The sequence below is a fragment of the Neophocaena asiaeorientalis genome, unplaced genomic scaffold, assembly GCF_003031525.2.
Source record: "Neophocaena asiaeorientalis asiaeorientalis breed wild unplaced genomic scaffold, Neophocaena_asiaeorientalis_V1.1 scaffold448, whole genome shotgun sequence".
NCBI lineage: Eukaryota > Metazoa > Chordata > Mammalia > Artiodactyla > Phocoenidae > Neophocaena > Neophocaena asiaeorientalis.
In genome coordinates this window covers 865186-883993 of record NW_020174920.1, presented here as the reverse complement: position 1 = coordinate 883993, position 18808 = coordinate 865186, and the positions used below count along the sequence as shown (strand labels likewise).

Sequence of the window (18808 nt, the reverse complement as noted above, 5' to 3'; positions counted from 1 at the left end):
AAAAGGGAGAAATAGGTGAAGGGGATTAAGAAGTACAAATCTCCAGTTATAAAATAAATAAGCAATGGGGATGTAATATACAGCATGAGGAATACGGTCAATAACATTGTAATAACTTTGTACGGGGACAGATGGTTACTAGACTTATTACAGTGATCATTTCATAATAAGTGCAAATGTCAAATAACTATGTAGTATACCTGAAACTAACATAATATTGCACGTGAGCTACATTTCAATTTACAAAACACAAATATTTACCAGCTCCCTACTATATCACCTGGTTCAGGATGTGTCAAATAAGAAAGATAGCCTCTGTCCTCAGGGAGGTTAGACTAATGTGAAGGACAAACATTAAACAATTAGTTACGTAATTCATGTATTTGTTTATAATTTTGTTTATAATTAGGATAAATGCTAATGAAAGAACAGCACAAGGGGTTAAGAGTGAAAAATAAGGAGTCAGGACTTAGTTTGAGGAGATGGTGTCTCTAAGAGCTGTTGACTTCCGTAGATATATAATGGGAAATGACGTTACGAGTCATGTTACACTACACAAGTTTTCCCATTGGGTGTGTGGAGGGAGATACAATGACGGCACCAGAGACAGCTATAACTCCATCCTGAAGCCCAAAGTGACTTCCCTGTCAGACTAAAGATGGGGCAGTTTGTGGCATGACGGAATAGAACAATATTTCTTTGGATAGAGTTCTCAAAGCAGACTAATAAATGGCCCTTTTAGCTACAAATCAATCTTTTGTTTTCGTCTAATCGCTTAGTTATGTCACTACCTTTCTGACTGTGGGCAAGGCATTTCATTTCACCAGTCTTCGGGTCCGTCATCTTTAAAATAAGTGGACTTAGGCAAGACTGTGAGTTTGGTTGGCATTTGTCATCTTGGATCCTCCCAAAGCCCTGGTTTAGCAGGACGGGAAAACAAATCTGCATTATCCACCCAGTGTCACTACCCTATCATTAGAATCAGCAAATAGTTTTAGAAATAATATAGTTCATACCTTTTATGAATGCTTGCCCAAGAGGCATTGATGTTCTCTGTTATCATGTGGACTTTTCTGGTATCATCTGCAGAATAATCCCGAAGAAGTTTCAGTGCCAAGTCATTTGCCACATCTACATTTATCTGCCACTGGCGGAGGTCTTTGGCCAACTGCTATACATACACATGGGAAAGAGAACGAATGTCAGTTTTCTCTGAAATCTCTGGTTGCACTTTCTTAAAATGCTTCATAAACAGCTTCTGAATCCTCGGGTCAGAGCATGTCTACATGATTGCTTTTAACCTACCGTGTGTAGTTCAGTGAAACATGATAGTACAAGCTAACCCATTTTTCATGACAAAACTTTTCAAATCCAGCTTCTTGAGCAATAATCAGTATCAGGTATCTCAATTTAGTAGCAATTAATTGGAAACAAACTTGGCTTAATTGTTTTTATCATGGGAGAGAACAAACTATAAAAATAAGCTCTCAAATAATTGTTGAGTATGTGACATATACCAAAATTTGAACAGAAAAAAATATCGCATGTTATTTCTTTTCCTCATCATTAACTTGTTGAATTGTTTATGTAATTAGTGCCATCTACTGGCATTCAACTAAAGCTGCATACGGAAAATATTAAGCATCAAAAAAAAACAGTGCTGTTATTCTAGTTATGAACTTATTTAAAGGATCAGTTTATTCATAATATTTAAAAAATACCCTACTTTAAAATCAGAATAAAATTTTAAATATAAGAATTTTGCTAAACCAAATGACGTATGTTTTCTTCTTTTTTTATCTTTAACAATTGAGTATTATCAAACCATGTATTTCATCACTTGAAATATCATATATCAAGAAAGAAATAAACCAATGATAGGTTTATCTGGATGTATATTAACCCCAAGTTTCTATTAAACATTGCTTCAAGTGCATGGAAGAGGCTTCCAAGCATTACGGTATTATTAAATTACCAAGATAGTTATATCAAATCCAATATAGTGGGTTAAATGGACAAAGGAATAGTAACAAGCAATTCAAACAAGAGAAAGAATAAAAAGTTTTTATGGAAGAGGAAAAAAATCAACTTTCAAAACATGAAAAAATAAGAGTATTACAATTTGACACCAATTAAGTTTAAAAAAATAAAATCCAAAGCTGGAAAGACTGTAGCCAAACTAGCGCATTCATATACTACTGATGGGAACAGCATCTATTAGGACAATTTGGCAATATATATCAAGTGACATACAAACGCTTATTCCCATTGACCCAGTAATCTAATTTTAGTATTTTCTCCCAGTAAAATATTTAAAAGAAAAGACATACATTATAGGAAAAAGATCTTCATTAACTAAGATAGTAAAAAAATGAGAAACAATTTCAATGTTTAATGAGAGGACATTAAAATAAGGCAATACATCAACCCAATGGTCTAATATGCAGTAAATGTGCACAGAAATCACAAGTTAAAAAAAAGAAAAGAACACAATTTCTACCTTCACTGTATTTCTTAAATCTGTAAGAGTGCATTGACATAAATTGGAAGGGTAAAAGAGAAAATTGAAACTAACTGATGTTTCTGAAAAGAGTACTCATTTTTGTTTTAGTATTTGTTCTTTTACGTTAATATGATTTATGGTAATAAAAATCAAACACTCGTACTTTTCAACATAGTTTCAGTATATATGAGTACACTCCTGTTCCCTGAAAATCTATAATCAGTATATAATCTGGCATTTCTCAGTTAATTAGAACATCCTATTCTAGAATCAAACGAAATAATTGCATTTATTGCATATAGCAAATAGACCCAGATAACAGAGCTAGTAGGAAGCAGCTAAAGCCAGTATCACTAACTTTTACTATAAAAATAAAAAGAGAGACAATTTTTAAAGGCACACAGTATACTCGCTGTACTATAAAGCAATTACAATTTAACCTTGTGGAATTCCTGCCTTTTCTTATATACACCTTTTATCAAGCCCTGCAGTTCCTATTTTCCACTTTTTATATCCTCACACTGTCCAAAAGCCCTCCTGAGGTGAAACACACGCACCAAAGTCTTTCCCTTTCTAGAAATTTCCTACAGTACAAAATTACATCTTCTTCCCTTTCCCTCTTCACTGAAGCCACTTTTAACCTATAGTGTTAAAAAGTAATGTATACTAAGATATGAAAGACCAATTGGTCCTTATTATCCAGAAGATGGTATTTGCATTTTAAAAGAAGAGCTTATTATCTATCATCTATCAAATCTCTAATTGGCAGCATAAGACTCTACAAAACTGACACCAATAACTTAGTTACCTTTTCGTTAGGCAATTCCTTTTTAAGAAAAATGCAACTGCTAAAGAAATATCTATTATGAACCATGATTTAGCAATATAAAATGTTAATTAAAATTTTAATAAATATAATTAAAATCATTTATTTTATCTAAGAAAAGACAAATAATCTTGGAAGTCAACCCTCACTCAAGGGTTGTTACTTGAAAAGTCTAGATATAAGAGGATACACTCTTTGGTTCTAATCTATAGATCATAAAAAATACCTAAAAGTAGAAGCTGCAAAGTATGCTAGGATTTTCCAAGATCTTGAAGGACATAGCAGGTTAAAGTTTAATTAGACACTTCGTAGTAAAAAGGTAGTAAAAGAGTAAGGCTTGACTTCAAACCAGAGTTTTTTGGTATACTTTAATGCTTGAAAGGCAAAAATACGCAAGCCATATTTTTTTTCTTCAAATTTGTATTCACACTGAAATTTAAATTTTTATACCTAAGGAAATCTTGGTTGAATGCTATCCTTCACTGCATACAGCTCAGATTTTGCTGTGATGTAGGATTAAAAAGAAAAAAATCCCACTGACCTTGACTAACATTGATTGACAGGGCTAAGGCCCTTATCTGAACTCAAAGGTTCTCAACCGCAGCACCCCTTTCTCCCTTCTTAAAGACATTCACCAGAACAGACTGGTTTCCCTTCCTCCTAAGGTAATAATATGTTGACCACCTTGGGCTTTAACCAAGTGTCATTCACAGCAGGAACGTTGACCTTGACCAGCTTTGCCTACTACTGTGAAATTTACCACTGGGACAACTCCAGACCACAGAAGAATTTTAAATTCAAAAATACAATAGAATTCACACACACTCTTTTTAGTTCTGAATTCCATTTACAACTGTATACTCTACAGGGAATTGTGTAGTGATCATGGTGTGTGAAGAAATTTAAAATATTGTGAGCACTAGCCTATAAAAAAAAGATGATTTTGTGGGTGTATATATATATGTGTGTGTATGTGTTTTTTATGAAGAATATAAAATGCTCAATCCCCAAGAGATTGTGTCCCCAACCAGGAAAGAAATATTTCATATTCAAACCTCATACGATGCTGCTACAATATGTGCTTGGTAGTTATACACAGTATTTAAGGCAGAAAAAATGATTATGGACTATGGGACAACCTGAATTCATTTCAAGAATTTTCAGTATTAAAATTTTTAAATTTCAGTGTTTGCCTTTTCTTTGTAAGAATTCTTTTTAGGAATATTGACCCGATACAAGGGAAAACAAGGGAGGAAGAGAAAGAGTATTGGAGAGTCTGGGCAACAGAATGAGCCTGCTGGGTTTGAATCCTGACTTGATCACTTACTAGTTATGTGACAAATGGGAAAGTTAATTATGCTCTCTATGCCTCAGTTTCCCCCTTTATTAAATGGGTATATTAACAGTATTTACCTTGAAAGATTATTATGAGGATTAATTTATAAAATGCAGGGAAAACACTTAGAGTGGTGCCTGGCATACCCAAAGCATTAAATAAGTATTGGTTAGAATCACCATCATTATTACTACTACTACTACCACCACCACTACCACTACTACTACGATTACTGCTACTACTGCTGCTGCTATTTTTAAAAAAGTATTTATTTATTTATTTGGTTGGTTGTGCTGGGTCTTAGTTAGTTGTGGCCTGTGGGGTCTAGTTCCCAGACCAGGAATCGAACCTGGGCCCCCTGCACTGGGAGCACGGAGCCTTAGCCACCGGACCACCAGGGAAGTCCTCTACTGTTGCTATTTTTAAATGAACCATACTACAGCCACCACAGGGTGAGCCTCTACTGAATGAAAGAAAGGGACCCACTGTTTTATAAACATTGTCTATAACGCTGCACCTCTAAAAGTCTCCCTTTAATTTAGAAGATAAATGTGAGTATGTAGAGCTACAATTAAAACTTTAAAGTTGAGTATTGTTTAAGTTTTCTTATAAAATGTGTTTTGAGATGTTCACCTACAAGTGAAATTCAGGTTTGTTTCAGGTGAACTCGATTTAAAAAATTTTAATGGCCCTGACTCAAAGGAGCATCATAAAAAGCAATGCAGAGTGATGAAGAGGCAGCTTCCCAGGAAGGCTTGATTGGCCATTGTCTTGCAGTTTGATCTTAAAGTCATTAACCTTTGAGTTCCAGTTTTGTTGTCTGTAAAATAGGATGGGATTACTTAGGATGCTTATTATGCCTCACATTTGTTATGAGGTCAAAATCAAAAGCAAACTGCTTGTGTGAAATGCAATTCATATTTTATGAAAAGACAAGAAAAATTTAAATATAAAAATTCTTCTCTGCCCTTTGGCCGTGTCTCTGCCTGCACTGTACACTGTGTATCTGCGTTATGCATCGACCAAACCTCCCCCCGCACCCCCGTCTGCAGGAATACCTGCTCAACCATAACAAGCAGCATTCTTCCAGCATCAACAAAACTCCTTAAAAGATAACATTCCTTCCTTTTTTTTTCTTAACATTCCTTCTTGATCTTGGAAGGGGTCATGTGACCCACCACAATTATGCTTAGATCTGGATTATGTAAGTGGTCAATAATACATCACTTGATGTATAGCCCTCTGTCTCAAAAAACTTATATAACTGTGCCTTGACTTCTGCCAAGTGGAACAGTTCTCAGAGCTTTCTGAGATGCTCTTCCCAGGTCATCATCTTCAAATTTGGCTCAAATAAAAAGTTCCATTTCTTTCTTAGGTCGACTGATTAATTTTTCGTCGACACTTGGAAATTTATAAAACAGGATCCTAATATATTTACAGATAAAAAGTTCTACATACTGGGTTTTCTCCTTTTGCCTTAGATACTGTGTTTGCATACATGAACTAAGAGATTCATTTAAAAAAATTAGCTCTGTGAGCTAACAGCTAAGAGCTTATTAGCTCTTAGACCCACTCTCTGCCCCTCTCCTACTCTGCTCAGTATTGCAGATGGACTAACCACTTTAGGGGACCAGCAAATCCCAGGATTTCTTGCTAGCTGGCGTCTAGATATCTGGTTAGGCCAGTGAGAGAGCCAGAGGAAGGCTGAAACTAGAGTATATCTCTCCCTCTCTCTATGTGGGCAGTATCTTCTTTGTGTCTCCATTTCCCACTGGACAGACCCTCTCTCTGTAGTTTCAGTACCTGCTGTGCAGCCCACACAGTGGTCAAGTTAGCACCAGATGGCTCTGGCTTCTGGGCTTTGGTGACACGTGTTGTCTCTCCAACCCTCGAAGTGGTAACAGCTTCCCGATGTCACTAAACTCTGAGTTGCCTATCTCCTGTTGGACTTCTCAGCTCCTTCATTAGCCACGGAACCAGTCCTCTGTATTTAAATTCCCTCTGCTTGAAACATTGTGTGGTTTCTAAACTGCACCCTGATGATACAAACTGGAAGAAATCTCACAGCAAATGACCCTACCTATAATTACACAGGGGCAATTTAACATCAAGCAAAAATTTCATGAAATATCAGATTTCACATCTTGCATCCTTCTCTCCAGCCTCAGAGCAAGAGTCACAAGAGGTGGCTCTTGCGCTCAAGGACACTCCCTCGCCCTCGCCCTCCCCCTCCCCCTCCCCCTCCACGTACTCGCTTCTCTGTGCCTTTTCAACCTCTTGCCTCTCTGCAAGGTCTTTCTCTACAACTTTCAAACATGAGTCTCTCACCCATCTTTAAACAGCAACAAAACCTGCATCGTTTTCTTTCCTTTCACAGTGAAGCTCCTCAGAAGGCAAATAACTCACTCATTGCCTCAACTTGATTACATTCCTGCCACTTTATAATTCATCAAAATCAGGCTTCTGCCATCACCACCTCACTAAAACTATTCTGAAAGAAGTCACTCCGGCAAATCGGATTACTGACCTCAATTCTTTACCCCACCTGTATCCATGCCCTTTGCTATGTAACTTTGAATTTCCCGCTACAAAGGGCAGTTTACTTCCCTGCCCTTGACAATGAGCTTGGCGATATGACTTGTTTTGCCTAATTCTAGCGAGATGTTAATAGAAGTGACACAAGCAGAGGCTTTAAAACATGCTTCTGCAGTGGGGCTGGCCCTTTGGCACTTCTGCCATTATCATGAGACAAACGTGTCCTGGGCTAGCCTGCTCATCCTTGGAGAAGGATGAGTGACATGTGGAGGAGAGCTACCCCAATCAACCTGCAGTGTGAAGCAGTGCCACCCGAGACGAGCTGCAAACTCACGAAGAAATAAATGCTTATTATTGTTTGCCACTGGCATTTTGAAGTTGCTTGTCATGCAGCATTTTTGTGAAAATACTTAACTGATTCAGTCACCAATGGTCAATGTCTGTGGAAAGTTTTAGGTTCTCATTTACTTGATTTGTGCGCAGCAACTGGTGCTATTGACTGCTCCGTTCTTGCGGCTCTATCTTTCCTTGGTCCCCTCTCTTTGGGTGTCCTCTATATACTCTTAAGCTCCAAGTGTTTCTTTTTCTGCCTGCCCCTTAAATGTTGGTGTTCCCCAAGGTTCTGTCCCTCGCTCAACCTTCTCCCTCTGCAGTGCAAGTGGATCCTCAACTGGAAGAAGAGGCAGAGAGCACATCCATACAGAAGTTGTACCATAATTTTCCCTTATATCCAAATATTCTACCTCCATTGCCACTGCCTTAACTTAAGCCCTCATCGACTCTTACTTGGACTCTGCAATAACCTTTTTATTGGCTCCTTCCCTCTACTCTAGACCTTCCATCCACGTATAGCTGCTCAAGGGATCTTTTAGAAATGGAAATATAACAACATTATTCCTCTGTAAAACCTTTCAATGGCTCCCTGTTACCTACAAGACAAAGTCCAAACCTCTTTCCTTGGACTACAAGGCCCTCAAATATATGATCCTTACATAAATATCCACTTTGACCTTTTGTTATCTCCTTTCCTCTTACCCAGTCCCATAACTGCCCATACAAAACCCCTGAAAGGTGAAGTGACTTGCTGAAGGTGACATAGCTTGTCAGTGAAAGAGGCATCACAAAAATGCAGGTTTCTTGGCTTCAATATTTAGGGTTCAATCTACTTAAAGAAGATATGCTTCCACATAAAAGGATTTAAGGAGGATGGTTGGATTTATTATAATTGAATTTTGAAGAATATAAAATAGTCTCCTTGATGATTATAGCATGATTGGAAAATTACTGTATATAATAAAGTAAGGCATTGCTAAACAAAGACAGCAGAAAAAAATACATATTTGGTTTATTTAAAAAAATCACTAAACAGTTTACTCCTAAGTATAAATTAATGTTCTATACATATTTATTGGGAAAAAGAAATACAATTTCTTTCTTGCTTGTGTGAATTAAAATGACCTAGAAAACCTCTTTATGGATATATAATAGAAATGTTAAAAAATCTGTAAGGAATCTATTTCAAAAGTAAAGCCTCTCACCATAAACTTCAAGACTCATCTATTAAACCTCTAACATTACCAAGCAACTCTATTTCAGAAGGTAACACTATACAGGGGATACTATTTGAGAAAACGGCTCTCATTTTCCAGCTTACTGGAAATGATTAATCTTTTCAATAGCTCTGAGGACTACATACCAAAGTTGTTACTTTTTTGTCCTTTCAACAATGACTAGAAGCTGAGAGCAGGCTAGTAAATGTGTTATCGGCCAACCCATTAGAGTTCCATTATTTTCTGTCTTACATGACTTCATGTAATGAATTTTTATAATTAAACTAATGGCATACAATTTATTTTCCCTCCTCTTTACTTTTCAGGCCCCCTTTCTCTTCCAGCGTCTTTGGAGTAAGTTTTATACAAAAAGAACGGGGGAGAGCCCTCCAAGTGCTTCATTACGTTAATTTCATTATGACATTTTGGAAAGCATTCTCTTTATCTGGGCTCTCTGTTTCATTTGCTGACTTTATTAAAAGACTTAAGCAGTGTTGTAATTAACAAATCACCCAGCTACCCCAGGCATCTAAGAGAAGTCTGATTGAGAGGGTGTGGACATGGTTGGGTGGAAATGATTCCAGAGAGGAAGCCAGAGGACAGATCCCCAGAAAGTCGCATTTTCTCGGCTATTTTCAAATCCCATGAGGCTACTGCAGTAGACTACATTACTGTTCACAGACATTCGGTGCCTTTTTCATACCAGAGGATTACACAGCTGCACCCCCACTGAAGTAGGGATGATAACGTAACTGATTTTGGCTACACGTCACTTCCAGGGAAATGGTTTAAGAGCCAGTGGCATCATTCATTATGTTTCCTGACTCTCTGATCAGACAAGTATGTATCAAGATGCAGCTCCCATTAGCTGCACTCCCTGAATAACTAAGCTAAGTAGAATGCCCTTGTCAATCTAGAGTGGACATGTAACATGACTAAAACATAAACTTTGTGTTGTCTCTAGATTTGGGGATAGTTTGTTACTGTGGCATAACTTAGCCTATCCTGACTGACATACCTACTCAAGTATGACCCTAGTGCATATGAAGTTGTATCTCATTGTGGTTTTCATTTGTATTTTCCTAATAATGACTGATGTTGACCATCATTTCATGTGCTTATTAGCCACTTATACACCTTCTTTGAAGAAATGTCTATTAAAATCCTTTGCTGATTTATAATTGAGTCTTTCTTGTTCTTATTGAGTTATGAGTTCTTTACATATTCTGCATACAAGTCTCTCATCACATATATGATTTGCAAATATTTTCTCCCATTCTGCGGGTTATCTTTTTACTCGCTTTATGATATTGCTTGCAGCACAAAAGTTTTTAATTTTGATGAAGTCCAAGTTATGTATTTTTTCTCTTGTCACTTTGGCTTTTGGTGTCATGTCTAAGAAAACACTGCCTAACTCATTCTACTCCTGCTCTCTCTTTTTTTTCCCCCCGGTACACGGGCCTCTCACTGTTGTGGCGTCTCCCGTTGCGGAGCATAGGCTCCAGATGCGCAGGCTCAGCGGCCATGGCTCACGGGCCCAGCCGCTCCGCGGCATGTGGGGTCTTCCCGGACCGGGGCACAAACCTGTGTCCCCTGCATTGGCAGGGGGACTCACAACCACTGTGCCACCAGGGAAGCCCCATTCTACTCCTATGTTGTCTTATAAGAGTTCTAATATTTTAGTTCTTATATCTAGCTCTAAGATCCATTTTTGAATTAATTTTTTTGTATGGTGTGAGGTAGGGTCAAACTTCATTATTTTGTATGTGGACATTTAGTTATGCAAGCATGAACTTTTGAAAAAATATTCTTTTCCCTTTGAATTGTCTAGGTACTCTTGCCAACAATCAATTGACCATAAATGCAAGGATTTAGTTCTGAACTTTCCATTTTGTTTCATTGATCTATATGTTTACCTTGATGTCAGTACCACACTGTCTTGATTACTGTAGCTTTCTAGTAAGTTTTGAAATTAGGAACTGTGTGTCCTCCAACTTTGTGCTTTTTTCAAGGTTGCTTTGGTTATTCTTTGTCCCTTTCATTTCAGTATGAATTTTAGGATCTACTTGTCGATTTCTACAGAAAAACTAGTGAGGATTTTGATAAGAATTGCATAGAGTCTGTAGATCAATTTGGGGATATTGCTATCTTAACAATATTAAGTTTTTTTGTTTTTTTTTTTTTTTTTTTTTTATCGGCAGGCGGACTCTCAACCACTGCGCCACCAGGGAAGCCCAACATTAAGTTTTTTGATCTGGGAATACGGCATGCTTTTCCGTTTACTTAAATCTTCTTTAAATTCTTTCAGCACTGTAGTTGTCAACGGAAAAATGCTGCATTTTTCTTATGCCTAATTATTTTATTTTTTTGTTGCTATTATAAATGAAAAAATTTTCTGAATTTCATTGTTCAGATTATTCATTGCTAGTATAAAGAAAAATAATTGATTTTTGTATTTTGATCTTGGATCATGCAAATTTGCTGAATTACATTTTTAGTGTATTCCTTAGGATCATCTATATACAAGATTATGTCATCTACAAATAGATATAATTTTACTTCTTCCTTTCCAATCTGGATGATTTTTATCTATTTTTTCTTGCCTATTTTCCCATCCTGAACTGCCAGTACCGTGGTAAATAGAAGTGGCGAGAGAAGTCACCTTTATCTTGTTCCTGATCTCAGGGGAAAACATTCAGTCTGTGACTCTGTTTCTGTTTTGCATATACATTCATTTGTAATATATTTTAGATTCCACATATAAGTAATACACACTGTCTTTCTCTGTCTGGCTTATTTCACTCAGTATAATATTCTCTAGGTCCATCCACACTGCTACAAATGGCAGAATTTCATTCTTTTTCATGACTAATATTTCATTGTATGTATGTGTGTGTATGTGTGTATGTGTGTGTGTGTGTGTGTGTGTGTGTGTGTGTGTGTGTGTGTGTATATATATATACACCACATCTTCTTTATACATTCATCTGTTGATGGGCATTTGGGTTGCTTCCATATCTTGGTAATTATAATTAGCACTGCTATGAATACTGGGGTGCATGTATCTTTTCAAATTAGTGTTTTCATTTTTTTCAGATATGTACACAGGAGTGGAATTGCTGGATCATATGGTAGCTCTACTTTTAGCTTTTTGAGGAATCTTCACACTGTTTTCCATTGTGGCTGCACCAATTTACATACCCACCAAAAGTGTACAAAGGGCTTCCTTTTTCTTCACATCCTTGTCAACACTGGTTATTTGTAGATCTTTTGATGATAGCCATTCCGACAGGTGTGAGGTGCTATCTCACTGCTGTTTTGATTTGCATTTCTCTAATAATTAGCAAATGTGCCTTTTCATGTGCCTATTGGCCATCAGAAAGTTTTCTTTGGAAAAATGTCTACTCAAGTCTTCTTCCCATTTTTTGATTGGGTTGGTTTTCTGATACTAAGCTGTACGAGCTGTTTGTATATTTTGGAGATTAATCCCTTGTCAGTAGCATCATTTGCAAATATTTTCTCCCAGTCTGTAGGCTGTCTTTTCATTTTGTTGATGGTTTCCTTTGCTGTGCAAGAGCCTTTAAGTTTAATTAGGTCCCACTTGCTTATTTTCGCTTTTATTTCTTTTGCCTTAGGAAAGAGATCCAAAAATAATGTTGCTATGATTTATGTCAAAAAGTGTTCTGCCTATATTCTCCTCTAGGGGTTTTATGGTTTCAGGTCTTACATTTAGGTCTTTAATCCATTTTGAGTTTATTTTTGTATATGGTGTGAGGAAATGTTCTAATCTCATTCTTTTACATGTAGCTATCCAGTTTTCCCAGCACCACTTGTTGAAGAGACTGTCTTTTCTCCATTGTATACTTCAGCCTCCTTTGGCATAGATTAATTAACCATAGGTGTGTGGGTTTATTTCTGGGCTCTCTATTATGTTCCATTTATCCACGTGTCTGTTTGTGCCAATACCATGCTGTTTTGATTACTGTAGTCCGAGAAGGTGATACTTCCAACTTTTTTCTTTTTTCTAAAGACTGCTTTGGCAATTTGGGGTCTTTTATGGTTTCATATGAATTTTAGGATTATTTGTTCTAGTTCTGTGAAAAATGTCATGGGTATTTTGATAGGGGTAGCATTAAATCTGTAGATTCCTTTGGGTACTATGGCCATTTTAACAATATTAATTCTTCCAACCCAAGAGTATGAAATATCTTTCCATTTCTTTGCATCATCTTCAGTTTCCTTCAACAGAGTATAGGTCTTTCACTTCTTTGGTTAAGTTTATTCCAAGGTATTTTATTCTTTTTTGATGTGATTTTAAACAGGATTTTTTTTTTTTACTTTCTCTTTCCGATGCTTCATCATTAGTATATAGAAAAGCAACAGACTTCTGTATATTAATCTTGTATCCTGCAAATTTGCTGAATTCATTTCTGAGTTCTACTAGTTTTTGGGTGGAGACTTCAGGGTTTTCTATATAAAGCATCATGTTATCTGCAAATAGTTAGTTTTACTTCTTTCATTTCAATCTGGATGCCTTTTATTTCTTTTTCTTGTCTGATTGCTGTGGCTAAGACTGCCAATACTGTGTTAAATAGAACTGCTGAGAGTAGGCTTCCTTGTCTTATTCCTGAATTTAGAGGAAAGGCTTTCAGCTTTTCACTATTGAGTATGATGTTACCTGTGGCTTTGTCATAAATGGCCTTTAATATGTTGAGATATGTCCCCTCTATACTCACTTTGTTGAGAGTTTTTGTTTGTTTTTATCATTAACAGATGTTGAATTTTGTCAAATGCTTTTTCTGCATCTACTGAGGTGATCATGTGTTTTTTTATCTTTCCTTTTTTTAATGTGGTATATTATATTGATTTGCAAACACTGAACCATCCTTAATCCAACTTGATCATGATGTATGATCCTTTTTATACATGGTTGGATTTGGTTTGCTAATATTTTGTTGAGGTTTTTGCATTTATATGCATCAAAGATATTGGCCTATAATTTTCGTGTCTTTTTTTTTTGTAGTGTCTTTATCTGGTTTGCATACTAGGGTAATGGTAGCCTCATACAATGAATTTTGGAGTATTCTGTCCTCTTCAATTTTTTGGAATAGTTTGAGGATAGGTTTAAGTTCTTTAAAATGTTTGGTAGAATTCTCCTGTGAAGCTGTCTGGTCCTGGACTATTCTTTGCTGAGAGGTTTGTTTTGTTTTTTTTTACTAGAAAATCAATTTCACTACTAGTGATTGGTCTGTTCAAATTGGCTGTTTCTTCTTGATTCAGTCTTGGCAGGTTGTATGTTTCTAGAAGATTGTCCATTTTCTTCTAGGTTGTCCAATTTGTTGGTGTATAACTGTTCGTAGTATTCTCTTAAGATTATTTGTATCTCTCTAGTATTGGTTGTTATTTCTCTTCTTTCATTTCTTATTTTGTTTATTTGAGTCTTCTCTCTTTTCTTCCTGGTGAGCCTGGCTAAAAGTTTATCAATTTTGTTTATCTTTTCAAAAAACCAGCTCTTGGTTTCACTGATCTTTTCTATTTTTTTGTTTTATTTTGTTTCTATTTTTTTAAATTTCTTCTCCTATATTTATTATTTCCTTCCTCTGAGGACTGTGGGCTTTGTTTGTTCTTTTTCTAATTCCTTTAGATGGTATGTTAGGTTGCTTGTTTGAGATTTTTCTTTTTCCTTGAGGAAGGCCTGCATCATTATAAACTTCCCTCTTAGAACGGCTTTTGCTGCATCCCATAGATTTTGGAGTTTTGTGTTTCCATTTTCATTTGTCTTGAGGTATTTTCTGATTTTCCCTTTAATTTCCTCATTGACCCATTACTTTTTTAGTAGCCTATTGTTTAGTCTCCAAATGTTTGTTCCTTTCTCATTTTTTCTTTCTGTAATTGATTTCTAGTTTCATACTGTTGTGGTGAGAAAACATGCTCAATACAAGTTCTATTCTCTTTCTCTGGTAGCTGTAAGACTATTAATTTTTAAGGCTACTGTGTAGCTGGGAGAAACTGATGGGAAAAGCCCAAGTTAAAAACCCTCAAACCCTGCTGTACTTAGTGAAGTTCAGTAGTTTACATATTGTTGCCAACCTCTGGTTAATTTCCAGAGTTTAGAAAAGGCAATTTTAACAATTTTGCTATTTGCTGCTTTTATGGAGGAGTGGATTTACAGAGTTGCCATGTTATATTTTCAAGCATGGAATAAGTTAAAGTGTGAAAAGGAAATAAGGCAAAATATGGTGCAATCAGAGCATAATGCTATCCAAGTCTTTGTGACTCTGCATTAAATATTTATATACTATAGCAGTACCTGGAAAACCACCCATTATTTTTCCTGTGCTCTATCAGTGATGTAGGAAGCACTCTGTTTGTGTGCTTTGAGAAATTTAATAGCTTCATACATACTTTGGGAGGAAAAGGACTATCAGGTTATTAATTCTTTCTTCTTAATCATGTGGGATCTTTAGGGGAGAACAAAAGGGAGTAAAAAAACGACATGAAAAAATGGCAGGTCCTACGAAGAAGTTTTTCATTACTGTATCAGAAATCCAAACCTCAAACTACCAGGGTGGGTCAATTTGCTGATTTAATTTTGTGCTCATCCTAAAAGTAAATAAAATGTATGAAAGGAGAATTTAGCTTCCATTACTGTATATATCTTTTTGGTAGATAAGGATACTATCTAATGCCACCCATCCCCTCAAATAATGAAAATGACAAGCCTCTAATTCCATATTTGAAAAAAAAAAGTTCTCTCTGATTAGTTTCTTCCCTGGTAAAATAATTTACAATCCTCAAACAGCTATCAGATTTACTACATATAACAAGTTTAACTTTTAAAATTAATTACATGATTACAGTGTATCTACATTTCAAGTTCCCTAAAGAATGTCTTCAAAACATTGATGTTTTGCAGCCTTGGAAATCTTTATTTAATAATTTGATAAACTATTGGGTTTCTCACCTCAGATAGTTTTAAGCATTATATAGCTAAACCAGCTAAGCTCAAATAAGATTTCACTTCTCTACTGAATTCATGTACTCTTAGCTCAGCCAAGCACAAAACAGCTAATGCCGTCACGTTTGAAAAGCTTTTATGCTGAATTTGACACAAAAGCAATCACAAGAGAGACAAAAAAGGAATTTCTCTTTCAAAGGCTGAAAGGGGAAAAAAATAAATGAAAATTCTGAGCCTGGGTAAATCTCTCTACACTGGAAAAGAAAGTTTAAAATCATCAAGAAATAATTTTTCCAAAGAATCCACTGGCAAGTTTGGACCAATCTTAATAGCCCGGGAAACAGGTTGTGAAATAAACCAAGATTCTGCCAAATAAAAGAAATCCTAACATATGTATAACTGATTCACTTTGTTATAAAGCAGAAATTAACACCCACTGTAAAGCAATTATACCCCAATAAAGATGTTAAAAAAAAAAAAAAGAAATCCCATGATGACCATTGCTGGCAGTTTTAGGTGCCAAAGGCATACCACCTTACCTCTTATGAAAGGTAAATGGCATCATCTCTCATAGGATTCTGCCACAGCCTTTTGGCAGACATTTTGATTAGGATGGAAATCCTGTATGATTTCCCTTAATATCTGTCTTTGTATCTCAAAAGAGCATTATTGTTTTACTAGGGCCATGTAGAAGAGCAAATGAAGCCATGCAGTTAACAAAATCAAGTACTTACTCAACTTATGTTTTTGTTTCCAAAAAATTAAGAGTTATATAGGAAAGAAAGAAACTGAACATACACTATGGGCATCATTTAATGATCTACTCATTAATTATTGACATGATGGGCTATCTACAGTCTATTCTTTTGCCAAATACTTACTGTTTCTATCTCCTTCCACCTTGTCTATGCTTTCAAGATGGACTTTTCCCAGATGCTATCTCAGATTTCAGTCCTACTTTGTGAAGGGGCTGTTGTTATTCCAATTGTTTTCTCCACTATTTTTTCTAATCAAGAGTGGAGGTTTTCTAAGTGTCTAATTAGTAGGGAAATGGTGAAAGATGGAACTTAATGAAATATTATAATTAAAAATGATAATTATTAAAAGTTATGTAGCAACATATATTTTTATATAATACTAACTTTAAAATCAGAATTCAAAATTTTATCTACATTATGAAGACAATTAAAAATATGTAGATAAGAAATGGAAGAGAGGGGAATTCCCTGGCAGTCCAGTGGTTAGGGCTCCATGCTCTCACTGCCGAGGGCCTGGGTTCAATCCCTCGTCGGGGAACTAAAACCCCTTAAGCTGTGTGGTGCGGCCAAAAAAAAAAAAAAAGAAAAAGAAAAAAAGAAATGGAAGAGATTATAGACAGAGGTTAGCAATTATGAATCATGAAAATATCAGAATTATGAGTGATTTTTTTCTTTAGCTCAGGTATGGTGACTGGTTTAAGTTTTCAAAGAGTGTAACGGTGCTGGTGGTTGGCTTTGAAACCATTTCATTGTCACAGCGAGGGCAGTCATCAGCGATGCTGCTCCAAAGGAGGCTGGCTGCTGTAATCACAGCTCTCCAATTCTATAGAGACAGCCTGATGACTGCCTTACGAGGCTCACCAAGCTGTCTTGTTAACCCTAGACACATAGACTAAGAAAGAATTCATGGAGCAAGGAGATCCTTGTCAAATTAACCATTGTCTAATATGTCTATTTTCACACTTTCTTCCTCAAATAAAATTGTAAGTGATAAGCCAGCTAATATCATTCAGGAATGATAACACATTAGACATAAAGACAGCCCTCCACTTTATAAGGCTTCCTGATTTTATAAGGCTCCTTTTATAAGAATTAAACATTGTAGTTTCATTAAAAATGGAATACAATTTGCAATTATCTTTTTAGTTTTTCACAGTAAAACAAAATATGAAAACTTCTCCCTGGTATACTGTTTCACTGCTTTCATTTTCCACCTGTTGGCTTATCAATAATATAATCTTATTTGTCAGTTCACAACTACAATGGTCTCCCTTTCTGATCCTCACGGTGTTTTCTTGATTTGTTTTAGCCACACAGACAACCGGTTAAGGAGGAAATCTGTGAGGTCGTTTACAAAAGAGGGAGGAGATATGGGGATATGTGTATATGTATAGCTGATTCACTTTGTTATAAAGCAGAAACTAACACACCATTGTAAAGTAATTACACTCCAATAGAGATGTAAAAAAAAAAAGAGTAATTGCCATGCATTCGTATCCCAACTCTGCTGCTTTTAAAGAGGAGTTACTGAACTTCTCTAGGCTTTCAATTTACTTATCTGTAAACAGGGAACAATAATAGTACTTTTCATGGAAAGTATTTGGGAGGATGAAATAAGCCAATATATGTGAAGTGGTTAGCACAGTTTTTGACAAATAGCCAAGTACTCACTAAATGTTAGTTATTAGGGTTAGCATTACTTTTAGTTTTAGCATATGTCATTTAGGAATGGACAGGAAAATTACAGCTTTAGTCTTCTTTATGTTAGGAACTTACACTGAAGTTACAGCAATATATATCATTAAATTCCTAAACATATAACACAAACAAAAACATAAGTTTCCAAAGATAATGGCTGAGCCATTTTTAAGATGCAGTTTTAGATGGACTATTCAAAAGCAAATTTTTATTTCAAAAGTTTGACAAGGATAGCAAATATAATACAATCTTGTCTTTGTTTCAGGTGTCCAAAACACCTTACTCATTTTGATGAAAAAATTGTTTTGTTTCCTCCTTTCATATTTTCTTTTGCAACTCTTTCTGTCTCTCATTTAAAGCTCCTTGCTTTCCTAAAAGCTATTAAACCCAAATCATTCTTGCTATCACGTTAGGATTCCTGTATGTTTTAAGAGTATTTCTCGGGCTTCCCTGGTGGCGCAGTGGTTGAGAGTCCACCTGCCAATGCAGGGGACACGGGTTCGTGCCCCAGTCTGGAAAGATACCACACGCCGCGGAGCGGCTGGGCCCGTAAGCCGTGGCCGCTGAGCCTGTGCGTCCGGAGTCTGTGCTCCGCAACGGGAGAGGCCACAGCAGTGAGAGGCCTGCGTACCACCAAAAAGAAA

The 18808-nt window shown here is 36.1% G+C and overlaps 1 protein-coding gene across 1 annotated transcript in view; it reads right to left on the bottom strand.

Annotated features, from left to right (window-relative positions):
* DMD (dystrophin) overlaps nt 1–18808 on the bottom strand; it is a 1279715-nt gene that overhangs the window by 543239 nt on the left and 717668 nt on the right. The window contains exon 27 of the mRNA XM_024760455.1: nt 1017–1171. Coding sequence (XP_024616223.1) covers nt 1017–1171 — 155 coding nt within the window. The remainder of the gene's footprint in view (nt 1–1016; nt 1172–18808) is intronic.